We start from the raw sequence: 21,226 nt of genomic DNA, 5'->3' as shown, positions 1-21,226 counted from the left end.
CCACATTACAAAGTCTTACATGTGGTTTCAGCTATGGAGAATCTGAACAAGGACCTTTAACACACATAGAAACATGACTATGAGTGTACAGCCATGCTTCTGGCTCTGTGGGGGTGCACTAAGGCACAATGACTGTTTTGTGTTGAATGCTAACATGCTCTCAGTGATATTGCTAATGTGCTGATGCTGTTAAGCAGGTGTAATGTTAATCATGGTCACCATCTTAGTTTAGCATGTTAACACGCATTTGCTCATTAGCACAGCTGAGGCTGATGAGCATGCCATTTGTTTTGCAACTACTTGGTCATAAACGACACTATTGGACAAAGTGGAATCTTGACACCTTTTGACACCAAAGATGTAGATACCAAATCTCATTGAAATCCATCCACTACACGTTGAGATCTGTAGGTCTGGACCAAAATCGTGGACAGACGGACGAACCGGCTGACTGACATTGCCATCCTAAGAGCACGCTGCTGGCATTGATAAAAGTTAGAGATTTGTAGTTACAGTAATATGCAGTCAGGTCCAAACTGGTGCAATAAGGGTCCATTGCTGGGTGTATGAATTCTGACTTTGAAATAATGTTGAAATGTTTATATAGGTACATTTAAACGCCCCAAATTTAAGCTTGCATTTATTTTCCCTGCATTTTTCTTCCTTATATTAGTTGATTTTATTGCTGTAGGTTATTTTAGTTCCATCAATTTCTATCATTCACTACACTGACCTTGAATCAGAGTGCTTTACCTGCAGCCTGGCTTGAACTGAAGGATATCTTCTTGGGGTTTCTACATGACATCCATCAAATTGAAATAATACAGTGTAAGACTCAGTTGTCACTGAATGAGTATAACCATACAACATATAGTAGTGGGTCACTCACTGGGTGAAGGAAACTTTCACAACCTTAGTCTGGTTAGTTAAAATGAAATCAGATGAGGTCAACTGACAAGTTTGATCCTAAATAACTAAACTGGTCATACATTTTTGAAATGTTTGATTTATGAATCCCATGATCCACTGCGACCTTGGTCTTCCTTTGATTACATCTTTCTATTCTCTTGTTCCCTCCTGGCCCGTATCTCTCCTGATTAACTCTAATGGAAATCTAATTAAAGAAAAAAAAAACCTACAAGGAGCACAGTAGTCCCCACTCTACATAGAGTCTCAGTGGATGTAAACTTGCTTTAACTATGTTGTATTTTCCTTTGGGGCACTGACAGGCCTTTAAACCTGTTGATAGAGGCTGGATGATCCCCTTGCTAGAAAAGCGACACTGCCATTATCAATGCAGCAGGAGGTTACCAATGATAGCTGCTCCCTTTGGCAGCCTTGCTCTGCAGCTGTCTCCAGACCTCAGGATAGCAACCAAGATCAGTCCTGGGTCAGACACTCAGGAAAATATCACCCTGTCTTCACAGAGACGGTATCAGATCTAACAGAACACCACAGTTAAAGCAAGTGCTCAACCACAAAGATACAACTGATCCAGTTTATATCCGATCTGTATTTACACAGGGAAAGTGAAGTATTAGATATCTGAACAAACATGTAGTTGTAGCTCAGTTGTGCCAACCACTCCCCCTCGTGGTTGAAAGTAGGCCAGTTGTTGGCCTCTGGAAGCTTTTACTTCTCTATTTGCTTCTCATTAATTACATTAATTCGTTCCACCCTTACCAGCTGCAACATTATGTGAACTGTACTGTTGCTACTTTAGAACGTAAAAGATCTGAATATTTCTTCCATCACTGGTTTTAGCATACTGAGATATTAGGCTGTAGTTACCGTAGTTAGTTAGTTAGTTTGGGTTGGAAATCAAAAACACACTGGAGTCAAGTGTGTTACAGAGATATTTCTAATACTGTCTTCAGATTCTTACATCCCAAGATCCTGTAACTTTGTGAGCAATCAGATGGTTTCGAATAGTCATTGACACAAATGCTGCCAGCAGAGGAGTGAGAAATCTAAGAACAGACAAAGACATTTGTGATATTCTTTAACAGACGTGTTCAGCTAAACCAAAACATTGACTGTTTCCTCGTCAAACTAAACAAAGACACTGCATTGCAGAGAGCTGTGGTCAGAAAGTCAGGAAGAGGTCTGCTAAGTCACTCTGCCCAGGACAGACGCTCGGCTGTCTTTCAAGAAAAGTAAAAAGGTCAAAATCCATATGCAGCAGCATGGCTGAAACTTTCCCCTGTGGCTCCAATTGTTATTTATACCATATGCTTTCTATTGTGCCGTGGCAACAAAATGAATGGATGTGGTGTGTAAGAGTGCAGCAAAGGCTTGCTGATTGTTGCTTTAACTCAGGAAAAAGGAGGAGGCTGAGTGTTTTTTCCTGTGGACACGGGAGACCTGTTAAGTGAGGCAACAGCTTCGTCCCTCTCATGTTTCCCCTGTTAATTACTTTGTGTATGGCTATCTGGCCTTTCAAGGTTTTCTCTGTCACTGTTTCATGGCGTGTCTTATTTTTCTCCTCCTTTTCAACCATTTGTACTGTGAAGAGCTTTGGACATTTACTCTGTTCTCTCTCTCTCTCGTTTTTCTATTTAATGGTTTTTCTGTTGGCCCACTTGCCTTCCCAAGACGACTTTGACAGACAGATTTGTTGAATAGCAGCAGGCACAGACCCAGTGGCCTTTAACTGAGGCATCTGTGCCAGCATGACAGACCCTGCCAACCAGTCACTGCCAGCCCTGCCCCCTGGCTCGGATGAGGTGAAAATGAGACTGCCATACTAATAAACATGATGTAAGCCGAAGTTTTAGGAAAGTGAGCAGCGTATATGTTAAGTGAAAGTAGATACAGAAAGTATGGTGGTGGCTATTCTAAGTAGTTGTGTAATTAATTTGAGGCTAGTTTCTTTTAGGCAGGAACGTTAAGGGTCTGTGCACATCAAAGAGGCAGTAATTAAAGAGGATGGCGTGTGTTTTGCAAGATTGAATGAAAAAATTAAACTTTAAAACATTTTAAACCTTCAGCTTTATTTTCTATGCAGGGAAATGCATATGCATATAGCCTATGCATATTAAAAATGTATTTGTAGAAGAAGTTCATTTCCACAGTGTGGCTTTAGAGAACATACTGTACCCTTTTGGAAGACACATTTTATATGACCCTGGAGAGTCTCACATTTTTAAAATGTCAAGTTAAAAAGGTTGCTTTTTCCTTTGTGCAAGGTATAATTCTGACATTTTCAAGATATTCTTAGACTCTCTCTATTTTTATTTTTTTTTTTTAAGATTTTATTATATTATTTAAGATGACATTTGTTCAGATTCCAGCTTTGAGTACTTCCTCATGATGCAGCTGATTGAGCCATCCAGTTCACTTCCTCCTGTCTGTCAGATCAGAGCTTACTCTATTTTCCACAAGGGTATGGTTAAGGTAGTTATAACCACTGACAGCACAAATCATAAGGCCCTTGGGAAATTATGGGGGGAGATTATGAGACCGATCTTGTGTATTTTGAGTTGAGTTTATCAGAAATTGAGTGTGTTGCCTCCTTAACTAATTCCACTTACAGTACTTTGAGATCTATCTTGGATTTTTAATTGATCAGGTAATTATTGTAAGGTGCCCTCTGTGCTTTACTCCTTCCATATATAGCCATGATTTCCTAAAGACGAAGGGATGCTATGTAAATCCTAAATAAATCATGTGATAATTCGCTAATCCTTTTGGACATATACTCAATTGAAAGTAGTACAATCACAATATATGTAATGTCTTACTTCATCAGCTTCATTGATATTTGCAAGTATGTGCTTACTCTGAACCAGCAACAAGTTTTCAAATGAGTTAGGACAGGAGCAGCAAAAGACTTGGAAGACTGGCAGTCTTCTTTTTATTGACATTTTATACAGTGTCACAAATGTGTATATATTTGTGTGTGTGTTTTTGGACAAAACTGTATATTTTTAAAATATTTCCAAGTTTCAAGCTTCTCTCCTTCTGTACCTTCATCCTGTTTCCCCCCTCACATGCTGAACTCCTGACCTCAGTTTGTGACAGGCTGTGCCGCATCCCCTCCAGGAGGGATGAGTCCTGTGTCATCTGCTTCATGACACAGAGGTGGCATCACGCCAGGTGGCCCCTCATAACCTCCGCGTGCTGTCACCAGTGAATCACACACACACATACACCTGCAAAGTCACTGAGAAGAAATTGTGTATTTTTCACACCATTGTTGAATGGTGTGAAAAATATGTTATACAACCCAGGCTATGATTGGTCATAGACAAACCAGGCTGATAGTTGCTGTGCTGTTTGCATCTCAGAACACAATCTTCTCTGCTTTCATAGTGGGTTTTACAGGCTGCTCAGTTTTTGCCTGATTGAGACCTTGATGGTTGAAATGTTACCTCATTAAACTTGAACTTGCAATATTTATTGTAGAGACCACCTCTCTTTTTTCTTTCTATGCTACATTTGTCCTTTACCCAGCTGGGCTTCTGCACTGAGAATACCGTACCTTGTGTTTGTGAGCTTGTAATAAAAGAAACGCTTATTTCAGCAAGTTCGGCAAATTTCCATTACAACCATCTGAACTATAAATTTCTTCCACTCTGGGTGACATTACCAATTAGTCGAATCAGCTTCTATAGTGCATGGATGGAGAGAAAACCTGCATGCTGAAGGACCTCCATGGCATATTTTTGAGAAACGGAGTGCTTTATTATTTCTCCTCTATCAGCTTTGCTATTGATATGCATGCATTATTCCTTTAATCCTCATGGTGGCACTCTCCTCTGTCTGTGCCACCACAGTACGCACACACAGTACACACATTCAGCTTGTGTAATCCCTTTCATTTTTGATGAGTCAAAGCCAGCACTCAGTCTCCTCAGGGGAAATGTCTGATAGGATGGAAGGGCCTGGCCATGGTGCTACTGTAAAGAGGGGGAGGAAAAGTTTACCTAAAGTTTGTGAATTTGACATGAGGCCACCAGCAGCCTCTGTGTGGGTGGTTTGTTTGATGTGATGAGACTGAGTGCTCCCCCACCCCCTCACCCTCTTCTTGTCAATCCATCACTGAGTAAGGTGAGGAGAATGGGGAATGGATTGAGTTTCTGCCAGCTGGAAGATGATCTTTGAGTATTTCCAGAGCAGCAGAGTCAGGGTCTCTGTCAGTGTCACCTTCAGGGCAGGTGGGAGTGACGATGTTTGGGTTATGTCTCAGAGCCCACGTCTGCCAGTTCTACCGGTGTGCTGAGAGACAGACATAATTTTGGACCACCCAGCCTTAGATTATGCTGTCTGTGTGTCTACAGTCTGTAGTTTCAGCGTCTCACACAGTAACATAAAGTGTCAAATCAGATTATCTTTCAAATTAACTATAAAATAAAGCATAAATATGTATGAAGCTGTCATTTAGTTATACTTTCTAAATGTACATTCTTAATTTGTTCCATTTCAGAAATGTTTGTGCCATGTTTGTTGCTGTACATGTATACATTCATACATACATACTTGCATATATACATACAGTATCAGGTGTTACTATAGTTACTACAGGGCAGCAGTAGTCTGTGGGGACTTGGCGAATGGAGGGTGGCTGTTTCAAGGCTAGCACAGACCAGTTACTACAGAGAGCTGGAAAGGTGCCAGTTCACCTCTTAGGCACTGTTGAGGTGCCCTTGAGCAAGGCACAACTGCTAAGGGTGCCTCACTATCTGACAGGCCCCTTGCTCTGACATCTCTCCATACATTAATGCATCTGTGTAGCTCCTGCTTGTGCATGTGTGTGTAAAATAACAACAGAGTGAAAAAATGGAATTTACCCCAGAGGGATTAATAAAGTATCCCTTCTTCTTCAGTCAGTCTATTGGCCGTTTGGTCCACCACTTTAGTCCACACTGAACTGAGCATGTACAAATTGTTTGTACAGACTCACTTTTGGACTTTACTAAAATATGTCTATCAATTATTGTTTAGACTGCCGTTGTCATTTGGTACAGCGATCCTTGGTGCCATGAATTGCAGCCTACTGACTCAAGCGATCCCCTGACTTTTCCTCTATATTTGCACTTATCCTTTACTTATTCTGTGAAATATCTCAATATCTCCATATTGTAGGCTATAGACGTTCATGGTCCTTAGACAGTTACTTACTTACTTGCTTACTGACTTTGCTGTTACCCTGACTTGTCTTCCAGCACCACCATGAAGTTAACATTCGTTGTTTGAGTAAAACTAGCATCATCACCTGGTCAACATGTTGTAATCTTTTATGTCGATGTGTCAGATAAAGAGTGCCATTAGCATTAATTTGGAGTCATGTTTTTCTGGCCACTATAGTCAGTCTCCTTTTAGCTTTTGTTTACTCTCCACTAACCCCAGACTGAAATATCTGTATTTTTACCTGCAACATTTCCACAAACTACCAAAACAGGGACAGATTGTTCTCCAAGCTAAAGCTAAACTAGCATTACCGTAAAAAAGCTATTTCAACTGCTGGGAAAGAGCAGTGTCAGCAAGCAAAACCTGATTGTCATGCTAACTTGACTAGCCACATTCCTATAAGTTGCAATCGACCTTTGAACACCACATTACTTTGTGGGTAAAGTGGCCAGACCTCATTGTTGATTTTTTTTTTTTTAAAAGGTTACTGCAGTGATAAAATGTTTGTCTCCTAAAAATAAATGTTAATATAATAACATCAAAACAATCATGGCTCAACTCTTCTAATTTGCTGCACATTTGTCCATACTAGGCTACAGTATATGCTTCCATAATCCTGTAAAGTCACGGTCCTTTTGCTAATATTATAGTAGGTGACTGAGGGATGGTACGTTGGAACTAAGACGTTGGTTTGAAGTGCAGGTGCCCTGGTAACACTGCCATGGTGCACAAGTTGAACTTTTCATTAAAATGTCACCTGTTGTCATTTAGAACCATGAGGGTGCAAAGTTGCCAGGTGCAGCTTTAAATGCATCTTTCACACAGGCTTTAGAAAGCCAGCACTGCATGTTAGGCAGGGATCCATAACTATCAATGAGATCATTTTCCATGAAGCCGGTGCTGACCTGCATCACACATCTGTGCGTACAGTGGACTATTTAAAATACTGAAAACAAATCTCAGATGGGGTTTTTAATATAGAAATAGGGCTTTTTATTTTTATGTTTGATAACAGACTTGAAAATGAAAGTCATTTTCAGACGCAGTTTCAGACACACACACCCACACACACGCACACACACATACAGTACGTACTCCCCCACTTTAGCTATAACTCAACAGAGTGGCTCCAGATCGAGTGAGTCACTTATTCGTCGTCATGAATAAATCACACCCACTGCTACTCTCTTCTACTCTGCACCACTGCCTTTTCCAAAACACACCGACACACCCGCACACACACACAAACACACACACACACACACACACACATGTTTACACACAAACACACTGTACAAATACACACTGGGCTGTAAGTTGCAGCCTTTGCCCTTCACAGAGACTCTGATCACTGTCCCCTTTGTTGCACTGCAGAAAGTGTATTTTCCACAGTTTTGCATTTGTTGATAACACAACGTACAGTACTGCAAAGTTCTGCTTAAAAATGGAGCCTTTTTACATTACCTTTAAAATATTTATTTATTTCATTTTCTTTTTCTTTTTAGATTAAGCTTTTATCATTGTGAACCTTTAAAGTTTACCCCTGCAGACAACACAGTATATACAAAAGAAGCTATGACATGAGGTTTCGCTAATATCATCTCTTTGTGACCCCTCTGATATATACAGTTGAGGGAAGAACACAATCCCTTGCTCTCTCTGTTCCTCAAGAAGACATTTGTCACTTTCCATTTTTACACCCACTCCCCTCTGTAGCGGTAAAACGGAGTTCATGTCGCCCTGCATTTCCCTGAGGCAAACTGAAGGCTACACCCAGAGACCCAGACGCACATGCACAGCAAGACAAAGTGACTGCTCCTTTTATGCCACTTTGTTTATGCTGTACTCTCTCATGTTAGACAGTGAAGCTTTCTCTTTCTCATGTGCACATTATTGCTCTATCTCAGTGTTTTCCCTCTTTTTTTCTTGTTGTTTTCACTTCTTTCTCAATTTCTCTTTTTTGTTATATATTCCTTTTCATATGTTCCCATTTCCCACCAATTCTGTCATCTAATCCACTTCAGAGTATCACCCCTACCCCCTCTGTCAGCCTCATTCTTACCTCATCGTCATCTTTCCCTGTCCAGCCATAGATCTCAATCTCTCCACCATACGCCTGTGAAATTTCCCACAGGGTAAGGCAACATGAGTTTGCTTCTACAACGTAGGAAATGGACTTGTATCTGAGGCATTGATTTCCTCTTAGTATTATGGGAAGGAGATGGCAGTGAGGTGAAGACTAAGAGCCCAGCAGTCGATACACATTCTCATCACAACACCGGATGTTCCTCCGTAGTCGGATTGGTTTCACTGCCCCGGCACAGGCAGTAGTTGTCATCTTTTGGCTCTATTAATCGAGCAGTGTTGAGCAACAAAAGAAAAATAACAGGGGTTATTTGATTGTCATTGGGGATTTACAGTATAGTTTAAAATATGCAGTACGGGAAATCACAGTGGAAATATTAGCTGAAGTAGTCGTAATAGCACTTTAGTGGAAGTGGTACTCAGAAAAGAAGCAGCAAGGACAATATTAGTGTCAGTATTTATGGTAAAAATGGTGGTAGTAATAACAGTAACACATATTGCTCTTTCAAAGGTCTGTTTACAGTTTACAGTTACAAAAAAAAAAGCATTTAAACACAACCTGTAGTGATTTATAACTATTTTATTTGTCCATGTTCTGAGAGGTTTTCTCTGCTACCCCAATACAATCGAAGTCACTGGAATATTTTATCAAAAAGTAGTCCCATACAGCAAGGTCTGTGGATAAATGTGAAAAATGCAAGTTTAAACTTTGCCCCAAATTTCTAGCACACAAAAGACAGGAAGCTCTTCACTTCACCATGATGTCCATTTGGTACATCACCTGATTTGCTGGCATCAAAACACACTTGCGTCTTTATTATTTCCAAATGTATCCGATTCATGGATCTTTTGCACCACAGACATTTTGTCTTGTCATTGAAGGAAAAGCACAAGTGCAAAAAGAAGAACATTAATTATGATCCAGTAATTTTTGCGATACATTGCAACAGTTATTAATATTATCAGATTTGTGTTTGGCATGTCAAAATGTCTGCTGTGAAAGAGGTCTATTCAGCTTTAGTTTCATTGCTCATTTTCACCACCGGTCATGTGTTCAGGCCTTCCCAGCCATCGTATGAGGCGCCTGAAAGTACAGAGGAATGTAGCACGGTACTGCAAAAAAACACTTTCTCTCTCTCATACAAACACACCTTTACCAACTTCTTGCCCATCTTAGAGACAGGAGGTTTTCTCCACCCACCACAGCAGCTGGCACCAGCTCAGCACCACGTCATAAGACCACAAATAAGCCCTCGAAAAAAAAACTCATTCATAATGGACAGATAAGACTTTTGGACAAGCTCCTTGGACTCACAGATCTGCCCATTTTTCTGCAGAAGCGACCCGGCTTGAGATTTATTGACTGCAGACTAAGCAGAACAGAAAAAAACAGACAAAATCAGACTTTGGTAGATAGCTACAGAGCATTGCTAGAGATGTTGGGGGGCATCTGCTCTGTATTTTTCCTTGTGATTGGGCTGACCTTGCTCAGTGGCCTTGGCTGCTTGAGTGAACGCAAGTCTATGGATGGCAGTTTCAGCACAGAGGAGGTTGAAAGGCCCAGGTCCCCACACCTTATCTTTATCATGGTGGATGACCAGGGTTATGGAGACATTGGCTACCATGGCTCAGATATCCACACGCCTGTGTTGGACCAGCTGGCAGCAGAGGGGGTCAAGCTTGAAAATTATTATGTCCAGCCTATCTGCTCACCCTCTCGCAGTCAACTCATGACAGGGCGGTGAGTATTTTCCTTATCATGACATCATTATTACAGATGTAAAATGATTCAGTTATTGCATCTGTTCTCATACGATATAATTAAGCATGCACTTTATAGTCTTTTTGTCTTTTGCTAACATCTTTAATGATGTATTCAGTGATGGGGCAGCTTCCATGACAAGCAATGCCATAAAAAGTTATCACCTTTTGTGCCACGATGATGTACTATATTATTTATCTTATCAATAGTGCACAATATACCTGGAGTCTGAGTTATGCAGGATGTTTAAGCACGGGGATCATTTTGCTTCTAAACCTACTTTCCTACTCAATATTTTGAGCCTTAAAAGCACAATTTGATTGATGACAATATTAGCAATAAACAGTGTGTATACTTGTGGAGAAGTATGACACAGAAAGCTGTCTCACATCAGCAATATCAAAACTGATTAATTACAATTTGTGTAATCTTTAAAGGGCTAATCTGCAATATAAACATGTCAATGTGTAAAGCATCTTTTATTTCTGAGTCTCTTCTGCTGTGTCAAGCTGGATTTTTATTACCGCCCTGGATAACCGGCCAAATGTAGACAAATAGTTCTCTGGCATAAAATGTTGCAGGTTGATGTGAAGTGGATACAACAAAAAAGCAGAATTACAGCTCCTTATCACAAGCTGATTCTGTAAAATCACTGAACATCTGGGCTTGATGGTGTGCAGCAGCGTGAGACTATCCAAGGGTGCAATATTTCTTAAACCATCTGTGAAATTTCCCATTATTGTGTTACTATACACATCTTTGCAAGCCACTGCTGTCTTCACATCTTCTCTCACACTTACAATCTTGCCAGCTACCAAATTCACACTGGACTCCAGCATTCGATCATACGATCACGTCAACCCCTCTGCCTGCCCCCGGACATTCCCACCCTACCAGAGCATTTGGTTGAAGCCGGATATGCCACGCACATGGTGGGGAAATGGCACCTGGGCTTCTGCAGGTCGAGCTGTCTACCCACAGGACGTGGCTTTCAGAGTTTCCTGGGCACATTGACTGGCAGCGGAGACCACTTCTCCTATCAGAGCTGTGATGGGGCTGAAGCTTGTGGATTTGACCTACATGATGGAGACAGGCCTGCCTGGGAGTTGGCTGGAAACTACTCCACTCTGCTCTATGTAGAGAGGTGAGCATCAAGCTATAGATTAAATTAAACAGATTTCTATTTTCAGTGAGACAAACTTAAAAAAAAAAAAAACCCTTGAAAATCTCCCAATGTTCCTTCTGTTTAACCAGAGTGAAGCAGATCCTGAGGAGCCATGACCCCCATCAACCACTCTTCCTCTATGTGTCCCTTCAGGCTCCCCATACACCCTTGCAGGTACCAGACAATTTTCTGCACCACTATGACTCCAAGGGCAATCGTCTCAGGCGCCACTATGCTGCCATGCTGAGCTACCTGGATGATGGCGTTGGACAAGTGGTCCAGGAACTGAAAGCTAGTGGCCTCTATCAGAACTCAGTACTGATCTACTCATCTGATAATGGTGGGCAGCCGCTCTCTGGAGGAAGCAACTGGCCACTGAGAGGTGGCAAAGGGACCTACTGGGAAGGGGGCATCCGTGCTGTGGGCTTTGTCCATAGTCCCCTGCTGAAGAGGAAGGGTGTTGTCAGCAGAGCATTGATCCATGTTTCTGACTGGTATCCCACATTACTTGGGCTGGCCGGGGCCCTACAGTCCCATCGTGGCCTAGATGGTCATGATGTATGGGGGACCATCAGCGAGGGCCTACCCTGTCCACGCACTGAAATCCTTTTCAACATTGATCCGGTCTCAAGGAAGCCCGGGGAGCCATATTACAAGGCGCTGGTACTCAACGGCTATGGAATTTGGGACACAGCCGTAAGGGCAGCAATAAGGGCTGGGGACTGGAAGCTATTGACAGGCAATGTGGGTGATGGAGACTGGATACCACCACAGGCTCAACCCAGTGGTCCAGAACAATGGCAGAAACTTGAGAAACGCCGCAATAAGCTGGGGAAGTCAGTTTGGTTGTTTAATATCACTTCTGACCCATATGAGAGGTCAGACCTGGCGGAAACTCGTACAGAGGTAGTGAAACATCTGCTGACCAGGCTGGCAGAGTACAACCAGACAGCTGTGATGGCTAGGAACCCACCAGATGATCCTATGGCTGACCCTGAGCTCCATGGTGGAGTGTGGAGTCCCTGGCTGGGCCTGGAAGGACAGGAAAAGGATAATGGAGAAAGGGATGGCAGGAAAGAAAGGATGAAGAAGGTTAAGCACTGTAAACTATGCAAATTAAAAGCCCTCTTCAAGAAGGTGGGCTCACGCCTACAGAGGAACACCCTGTTCTCCTAAATGTCTCATCTAGCAACATTAACTGGACTAAAGGCTTCAGTATGCTTAAAGCAAACTACTGAAGGTTTTACAAAGTGTTGTCTGAACACCCCTGAAGTCAAAAATGTTCTTCCCTAGTCCAAATGTCCACACTCACTGCATCGGCATGCTTGGCGTATTTGAAATTTGCAAAAACGACTGGACGAAGCCAATTCCATCAGAAATTAGTCGGGCTTGGGAGACACTTCGATATGACACAGACTTAATTTGAAGCATACTGACACCTTTACCATGAGGAAGAGAAAGGGAAAGAGAGATGGAGAGAAATAAAAGTACAGACCAGCAGACAAGGACGCAGGTCAGATAGAGAAGATAGACCCACAATCAAAAAGTGAAGGTCGGCAGATAAACAGGCAGCCTGATAGACAAAGCAGACAGGCCTGTGCGGCTGACTGAGCAAGCTGACTCACCCACTGTCCTGCAGCCAAACTGCAGCAGGGTGACTTTGGGCTGTCGCTGGGCTGCGCAGAGAGCAATGTGTGTGTCATCGTGCATGCATGCCTTTATTCATGAATAGTTTGATTAATACAGATATAGTGTGTGCAAGTGAGGCCTGAAGAGATGGGAAGAGGAAGAAAGGCAGGGACAGTGACCTCTTGATGTCTCATCTCCTCATCATCTGGGATGACCCTTTAAGGATGACACAAAGACACCCACGGGAGTTGTTTTTGTCAAATGTCACCTTGTCATTTGGTTCTTAGGGGTAATACAGATTCACTTTTGCTCATACTGTAGCATTCCTCTGAAAGACCTCTAACCACCACACAACGTCCACAATGTGCAGCACTGAGCAACCAACCAAAACTCAGTAGTAAATATTATCAATTTTTCTGGACTTTTTAATGTTACTTAACTCATCTAATGTGTTATAGGTTTCTGGAAAACTGATTTCAGGAGCATGATGGGTACTTGTTGTGGTACACATGTGAAGAATGTACTTTTCATTAAAAATATTTATCCTGAATATCTGCATGCATGTACTGTGTGATGTCTGAAGCCCAACCCCGTCACCAGATGAAAACACCAATCAATCAATCAGCACTTCTGCAAAAACTGTATTATGTTCAGCTGCAGTGTTTTTAAAATTTGCACTTATATTGAATTATATTTTCTATGAAATAAGATTGAGATCAGGAAATGATCATTGTTATGGCAAATAAAATATGGTTAGGGAATAGTTGGAGTTAGGCAATTAAATCACTTGGTTAAAGAAGAACTCCAACATCCAAGTCTGTTTACACATCTTGTGGAGTGCTATTGCATGAGAAAAAAGTTAAATGGTAAAGTGACCGAGGATCAAACCACCAACCCTCTGATTGGTGGACGACCTGCTCTCCCTCCTGAGTCACAGCCGCTCGTTGTATAAAGCCTTTTGTGTCTCCAGAGAGAAGTGTGTGAAATCTGATAAAATAAAATGACTCAGCGTCAGCGTGGCACAAAAAAGATATCTCTGTTTCTGCTGCACTGATTTTGATCCTTTTTTCTTAAAAAAATTCTCCTGCAAGTCTTCGTGTTCCATGAGTGCAATGTTAAAACAGTGGAGGCAAACATTAACATAATATAACATTATCTGCCACATCATACATCCCACTGAACTTTGGCAATGGACCTGAATTGTAAGGTGCCGAGTTATCTAATATGGACGTAATTCCGATGGAAACTGGGCTGTTTACAGTTAAGACTCATGCTGTCTGATTGGGTGTGATGTATCTGCCTGCTGGTGAAGCTGCTGATGTAGCTTGATAGGGATGAATCAGAGGTGGTACTGCTTGGTCTCCACAGTCAAAAACATTGTTCGGTACTGTGTGCAGCAGCTCATTCCTTGACCCCAGCCTTTAGGTGTGTGTCTTAAATTGAGTGTGTGTGTGGATGTAGAAGTGTTTTTGGGTGTGAGTGTCAGCAGCGATCCCACACACAGTAGCAACGGGGCTCTAGATTTCTCCCCAGCGGCCTGATAATGAATATTCAACTATCCTTCTTCACTGTTTCTTCCCAACTTGCCTCCTCCTCTTCCTCCTTCCTCCCTCCATTTATCCCTCAGCTCATTCCCTCTGCAAACCACCCCCTTGTCTTCCCTTCTCATTTTGCTCCTCATCCTACTCACTTGTTTGTGCTCATTTGGAAGATCGAGTTAGAAGTATTAGCCATGTTTTGCCCAGAGCTCTGCGGCATACAGTTAAATAAAAAGAGTGGGGGAGGGAAGAGAGAGTTCCCCAGGGGCTGCGGGGGGGCTGTCATGTCTGAAGTGCTTGTAGATCAGATTAAAATGTCTTATTTAGGGAAAAAGCCTCACTGCATACATAACACAGTTATAGTTACAAGAATGATGTAGATAAAGTTCAGATTTAGAGAATTAGGCTTTTGTTATTGTCAACAAATCCCATTAGAAGACCAAAATGCATCGCTTTGTTCTCCATACTTTCTGAATTCCTTACCCTGCTTGACATCAGAATGTTAGCGCAGACATTGTGCATGTTAGCATGATAATGTTAGCATTTAGCTCAAAGCACTGTTGTGCCTAAAGCAGTTATGCTAGAAAATCAAAAAGGTGTGTATATGATCCGAACAGCCACACTCAAGGGCGGGGTAAAAAGCAGCTTGTCATAGAGAGGGCAAAACTTATTATCCATAGCATTCAACTCATTTGTTCACATGGAAATCGACAGAAATAGTTACATAACAAATGAATATAGAGGGCTTGAAAGAAAACTTAAACCCAGGCTTCTTTCTCACCTCTGCACAGCTGGACAATCACTGCGTGAAATGGGCATGAATGTAAAATGGTCGGTTTCTGAAATTGTTGAATACAACAACCCTCAAATTGGAAAGGAGTGTGCTATTCATCCATCCAACAAGCAATTCTGATGTAGTATACTGGTGCCATAAGTACGGCCTCTCTTAGCCATTAGCATGGCTGTAGACTCTTAATCTTGTTAATAAAGAATGTGCTGTAGAAATGGAAAAATTGTCCAGGGCTACCAGTCAGAGACTCCGTCTTGCCTTTACACACAGTGTTGCTAAAGCAATTGAACAGCTGTTTCACAAGCACCAAGGAAAATCAAACAATTTCTCCGACCTCTGTCTTTATGGGAAGTGCTGGAAATCAAACAACTGCAGGCTTCTTATTCTCAAAGAATCTGTACAGAGTTCATGATCTGTATGACATCGCACCAAGAAGCATTGAAGCTGAAGGCACTTTGTTCACCTCCTCTGTATGTGACTGCAACAAACACTCACACAGAAAAGCCTAACATCATGATAATTAGACTCCCATGATGTGATCTGATGAGACGGCTTTGGGCTAACAGTAGGAACGTTGCTCAGAGACCTTCAGAGTCCCATACATGTGAGAAACTGGTGAAGACAATCGTTACATGCCCACACATCTGATTCCCAGTATACTGTGATGGCCCGCAGAAATAAGGCACCGTCAGATGATATAAATCACGGAGGAGGTGTCTCACACACACACACACACACACACACACACACACACACACACACACACACACACACACACACACACACACACACACACACACACACACACACTTGAGCACACAGTGCTATCCAGAACGTGGGAGGGAGCTGTCATATCCACTGTTGGATAATCAGTTGAAGGTAAGGCCAGCTGAAGATTCTTTGGTGAAGTCGTGAAGTTGAACACAATAGACTCATGACAATGTTTAAAGTACAACTTTTATTTTCTTGTGGTGGACACTGTGTTCTAGATATCTGTAAGTGTTCCACACCAAAAGCAAAGCCAGCCCTTTCTCTGCTCTCGCTCAGTGAGACCGAGTGGTATCAACGACTCGATTGGGACACATTCACTGGAGTCTCTTGCATCGTAAATCGCAGCCCATTAAACACTGAAATAGCCCTGATGTGCTATTAGATGTGGGACAATGTGACGATTTAGTAATTGGCAAAGAAAGGTAATAGATCTGCTCTAATGTACTGTACATGACAGATTATTCCCAAGGAGACTGTTAAGGTTCAAACTTGGAAAAAGATTTACTGAATGACATCCAGTGAGCTGTCTCAGTGCAGCTGGGCAGCAGACAGGAAGGTTTGACCCCTGGCTGTTTTGCTCGCGAATGACAGTGGTCACTCCCTGCTATAGACACACACACACACACACACACACACACACACACACACACACACCTCAAAACCATTAAAGTCTTGTGATGTCACTGGTCAACACGAGGGAGGAAAGGCTCTCCAAAGTTACGTGAAGCAGCCGTGAGCCAAGTTGAAAACATTCTTGTAGAATGAGTCACTGCCCTTCGACCTGTATAGCTCCACAGCTCTGTTGTTACAGTATTATCTCTGCGAGAGGGTTTAGCTTCTAGAGCATAAGACAAAAGGTTTCTTTTTTTTTTTTTTTTTTAACTCTTATGCACACAAGATAATAATGTGTGCACAAGCTGTAATTACGTGCACCAAGAGAGGAGATATTTTCTCACAGGCTCTCCTGTTAGTTTTGTTGTTGGACAGTTAACACCTTTAATAATTTAACTCAAAGACATTTAATTTAGAATAATGCATCATAGTTAATAAGTTGATCGTATGAAATGTATGCCAAACCAAAGTAATCTGGACCTATAGCAGTTAAATGTAGAGGAAAATATGTGTAGCAAAGTCTGAAGTATGGATTTTGAAAGGCTGAATCGATTGAATGAAGTAGCATGGCTTGGATATACTCCAGTAAAGTACACATACCTCAAAACTGTAATTAAATACAGTAAGTAGAGTAGAAATGAGTAAATGTACCTAGTTACTTTCCACCACTGTAATTACTGTTTATCATTTAAATAATGCTAATGTGTCGGTGGTCTTTGGAAGCTGTTGGCTCTCAATGCACCCACTACTGTGATGAGGCAAGATGCTATTCAAGAGGAAGACAGGACAGTGAATTATTACTAATGAGAGGCAATTACCTCACCAAAAAGAAGCCTGCTGAGCGTGTGTATATACAGGTTAGAGAGGAGGAAGATAGGCAGTTTTGTATCCCAATTTTAAGTGTCTCACTTTGCCCCCCTCTCCTTCCCTTCTGCAGACCTCTTCACTTACCTCCCCAATATCACTTCTTTTTCCCTCCTTAACATGCTTCCTCTTGCCATCTTCTGCACCAGTGGGCGTAAAGGGTTCCCTTTAATCTCAGTTAAACAAAGTTATTTCCAGCAAACTGCAGGAAATTATTAGGAAATTTAAAGATTGTAGGAATTTGCAACCTGTGACAAGGGTTTACAAGTAGAGACTGCTTCATTTTAAGAGGCCACAAGCCTGAAAGGGTGGAAACTGCTGCACTATACCACTGCTTCCTCTGTTACCACCCACCCTTCAACCTGCCACTGCACAGCCTGTCCGAGGCTCATCTGACAGGCACATCTCTGAGGAAACACAGCAATTCAGCAATTAATATGACGGTACCTGTGCGCCCTGGCTAATTAGGCTTTCATATCAGAGCAGCTCCCTGTAATTATGGCAGAAACTGGTCGCACTGCTCCTCTGCTCACTGCAAGCACTCATTAATCGCCAGCAATGCTCTCTAAACACTTTCCAGATATACACTCACAATTTAGAAGCAGAAAGGAGATGCACATGTTGGCATTTACTGTACATATGCTGAACATGTTAAATGCATTGTCCTGTTTTATTCATTCATCATCATTCTGGGATTCAGCAATAATCTGAACACCTCTCCTGTTTTTATTGACCTTTCAGTGCTATTGTCCATGTTATCATTCAGTAATGCTGGCAACAGGAAATGGGACCAAAATGCAGATTAATAGGCAGAGAAGGAATTTATTGAGAAAGGTGGTAAGGTCACGTACTTGAATAGACAAGCAAGCAGAAATGGCAGGGACGCAATGGCTACATAGAAAATTAATGATTTGGCAAACAAGAGACAGTGAACAGCCTTCTATTCATAATCAGGAGCTAATGACTGAACTGAGAGCAGCTGTAGAGGAAGGTGGGTAATCGGCAGGTGACTGGAAGTGGTGGGAAAACGTAATGAGGCTACTAGTGGACAGGTGAGGGACTGAGTCCTGACTCACACTGACAGTCCTTTGGCTCTGTTGTTATCGAGTGGTTCAATTTTGGATCAAAGTATAGTTGCAATTACATAGTGTATGTAAAAAACCAGAAATGATGCCATACTGTCAGCAGTAGTGTTGTATATAATCAAGAGTATGGGTTTCATTTGGGATTTTTATTGCCCTGGGTTTTGCCTCTAAGGCTACTTTGCATGCAGCACCGGATGTGATACTGTGTATGAGTGAAGGTTGCATGGGATGTATGTAACCTGAAGGTAATACCTGCAGACAGTACTCTGTACACAGGCCACTGACACATCATGACCTTATTAAATTGATATGAGGATGACGAACTTTTTCAAACAGAAACAAATATAAGATCAGTGAGAGTGAACCAGAAAAGGCCGTGAGGTGTGAAACCAAATGGTGAGCTGAAAGACGCTGAAACATTGAGGAACTGCAGAGCTCTTGATGATTATCTGCAGGTTCACCACCAGTGACACCGTTTATATTAAAGGTACTCATCTGACCCATTGTTAATAAAAAAAAACCATTGATCAGAGCAGCTTTAAAGTGCCAGCTAGATTGTTTTCTAAAGTGCTTGTTTCTACGGTTAATGAGTTTTGAACCTCAACTGTACAAAGTGCTTTTTCATCATATCCGACAAGAGAACCATATGAGTGTCCAAACCCGTATGAACATTAATCAATCATCTAAATAAATAAATTAAAAATGTTCCTGAGCGACAAAACATTTTTTTTTTTTTTGCTGACATCAGCTCATCACATTACCTCAGTGTGTGCAGCTGTAATCACCAACAAACACACATACGTACTTAAACATGGTGCCAAGAGGATATATTAATACCCTTAATGAGATATTCATGAAAGCTCAGATAAACCTTTACAGTGCAGCAGGCGATTACATAACACACATAATTCCCTGTCTCTTATACAATGATGCTCCGGCTTATAGTTAAAATCCCTCAAACTGCATATGAGTCGGATCGAAGCAGATCCCTGCTGCCTGGTCTGGATGATAAACAGGAGGTAATCAGATGTCTGCTTTCAAGGCTCTTGGAACTCTGATTTTTGTCTCTCTTTTGTATTTATTCTAAGTATTTTTTAATCCCTTTGTAAAACTGCATTCTGGTGAATTACAGTGGAGGTGTTGCGGTGATCATGATTAATTTAGGATGACAGTTATGATTGTGAAAAGGTAAAAAAAAAAAAAAAAAACACTTGATAATGACAGTCGTGGGTTTCACGAAGAAGCTTTGTCAGCACTATGAAGACAGATGGGTATACGGTGTTAAACGACACAGAAGAAGCCATGTGCATTTAGCTGTGAAGGTGATAGCCTGAATGCAAATGTGCTGTCACAGGGAAATAGCCTTAAGGGTAATGCTAATACTGTGTGATATCACAGTGACTGGACATTATAGATGAAGAGTAAGTTCCAGTAAGGTTACAGGGGGTAATGTTGTTATTTCTTGAAGCTCCAAAATCAGTCTCAGAGGGGTTAATGTGCGTCTCAGATGTGGAAACTGAAAGACACATGGAAAACTTTAACTAGCCTAAGAAAATGTCATCAACCGACACATGGACAAATACTATACCTATTATTGGAAAGGTCCTGTGTTAAAAACTGCAAAATTACTGAAAAATGTTTAAACATATATATTGTGATAGAAGGAATTTGTCAGAATGATTTGTATTGATTGCCGGTGCCTGTTACATAAGATTTAAAAAGGATTTTTGTTGCTGAATGTGATTTCTAAAATGGTTTATAATGGGAAGAAAACAGTAGGAGGTGTGAAACAAAAATCCCAAATAGTGAATCACTGTCTCTTGGTGCCACATTTTGAGCGATGGCAGAGTCTTGGGGGGGTGGGGGTGGGGGGGCAGTTTAAGGACTGAAAACCATAACATAGTGGGCATGCAGCTCATTGCTCTGTGCCAATATTAAAATATTGCGGCATCACATCTCAGCACACGCCTCGGTCCTCGAAGGATGCTGCACTTATGGGCCGTTCTGGTGTCAGCTTCACCTTTGTGCATATCAATCGCAGATGGAGGCGAGAGATGGTGAAACTGAATCTGGATCTGCAGCTCCTGGCACACCAGAAAAGATCTCGCGTGGCTTACATCCCACCTCGACCACTACTGCCAGAGAGGAGGCAGCAGGAAGAGGTCTCACTCTGCCGTGATTTCTGGTATGAGAAAACATTAGAACAAAACACAGGCGAGTGTCACCTGTCAGTGTAGGATAATGTTTGCGATGCACGGTGCAGGGATGTTGTCCGCACGGTCACTTCCCGCCCAGGGTGAGGAGAACTACCCAAAAGACTAACATGCATTTTACAGTCAGACTATGTAAGGAGACAGATTCAAGTGTGATGAAAGCTTAAGAGAAGAGCAATGTGAAGCGATACTTTCACAGGCTGATGAGCCAAGGATGAGGTCCATGCATGAAAACATGTTCAAAACAACAACAACAACAACAACAAATAATAATAATAATAATAATAACAATTAATAATACTCACAAGCACAAATGATTGATGATGACATTGTCAGTTTTTTTTTTTTTTTTGTTTGTTTTTTGAAAATTAAAAATGAAATGTAGACCAAACTAAGGCCCCTGCCCACCTGTCTCACCCATACTTGTTTTCCCTTATCCCTTATTGGATGGATTATCATGAAATTTGCTGCAGACATTCATGCCCCTCACAGGATGAATCGCAACAACTCTGGGTCTCCTTTGACTTTTCCTCTAGCGCCCCCATCAGGTCGTACATTTACCACTTTTAGCTGCATTTTC

At 41.7% G+C, this 21,226-nt stretch overlaps 1 protein-coding gene across 1 annotated transcript; it reads left to right on the top strand.

Moving 5' to 3' along the window:
* Positions 1 to 9,646: 9,646 nt before the first annotated feature.
* Positions 9,647 to 12,539, top strand: LOC143328326 (arylsulfatase I). Its single transcript, XM_076743400.1, has 3 exons — positions 9,647 to 9,958; positions 10,791 to 11,123; positions 11,234 to 12,539. Exons 1-3 carry the CDS (start codon positions 9,654 to 9,656, stop codon positions 12,318 to 12,320), a joined length of 1,725 nt encoding a protein of 574 aa, XP_076599515.1. The 5' UTR covers positions 9,647 to 9,653; the 3' UTR covers positions 12,321 to 12,539.
* The last annotated feature ends 8,687 nt before the right edge of the window (positions 12,540 to 21,226 follow it).

The sequence above is a fragment of the Chaetodon auriga genome, chromosome 11 (assembly GCF_051107435.1).
Source record: "Chaetodon auriga isolate fChaAug3 chromosome 11, fChaAug3.hap1, whole genome shotgun sequence".
Taxonomy (NCBI): Eukaryota; Metazoa; Chordata; class Actinopteri; order Chaetodontiformes; family Chaetodontidae; genus Chaetodon; species Chaetodon auriga.
This window is presented reverse-complemented; position numbering and strand designations above follow the sequence as displayed.

Coding starts and splice junctions, on each gene's coding strand:
- LOC143328326 (XM_076743400.1), top strand. CDS start 9,654: ATGTTGGGGGGCATCTGCTCTGTATTTTTCCTTGTGATTGGGCTGACC. Junction 9,959..10,790: donor AGTCAACTCATGACAGGGCG/GTGAGTATTTTC, acceptor CAATCTTGCCAG/CTACCAAATTCACACTGGAC. Junction 11,124..11,233: donor ACTCTGCTCTATGTAGAGAG/GTGAGCATCAAG, acceptor CTGTTTAACCAG/AGTGAAGCAGATCCTGAGGA.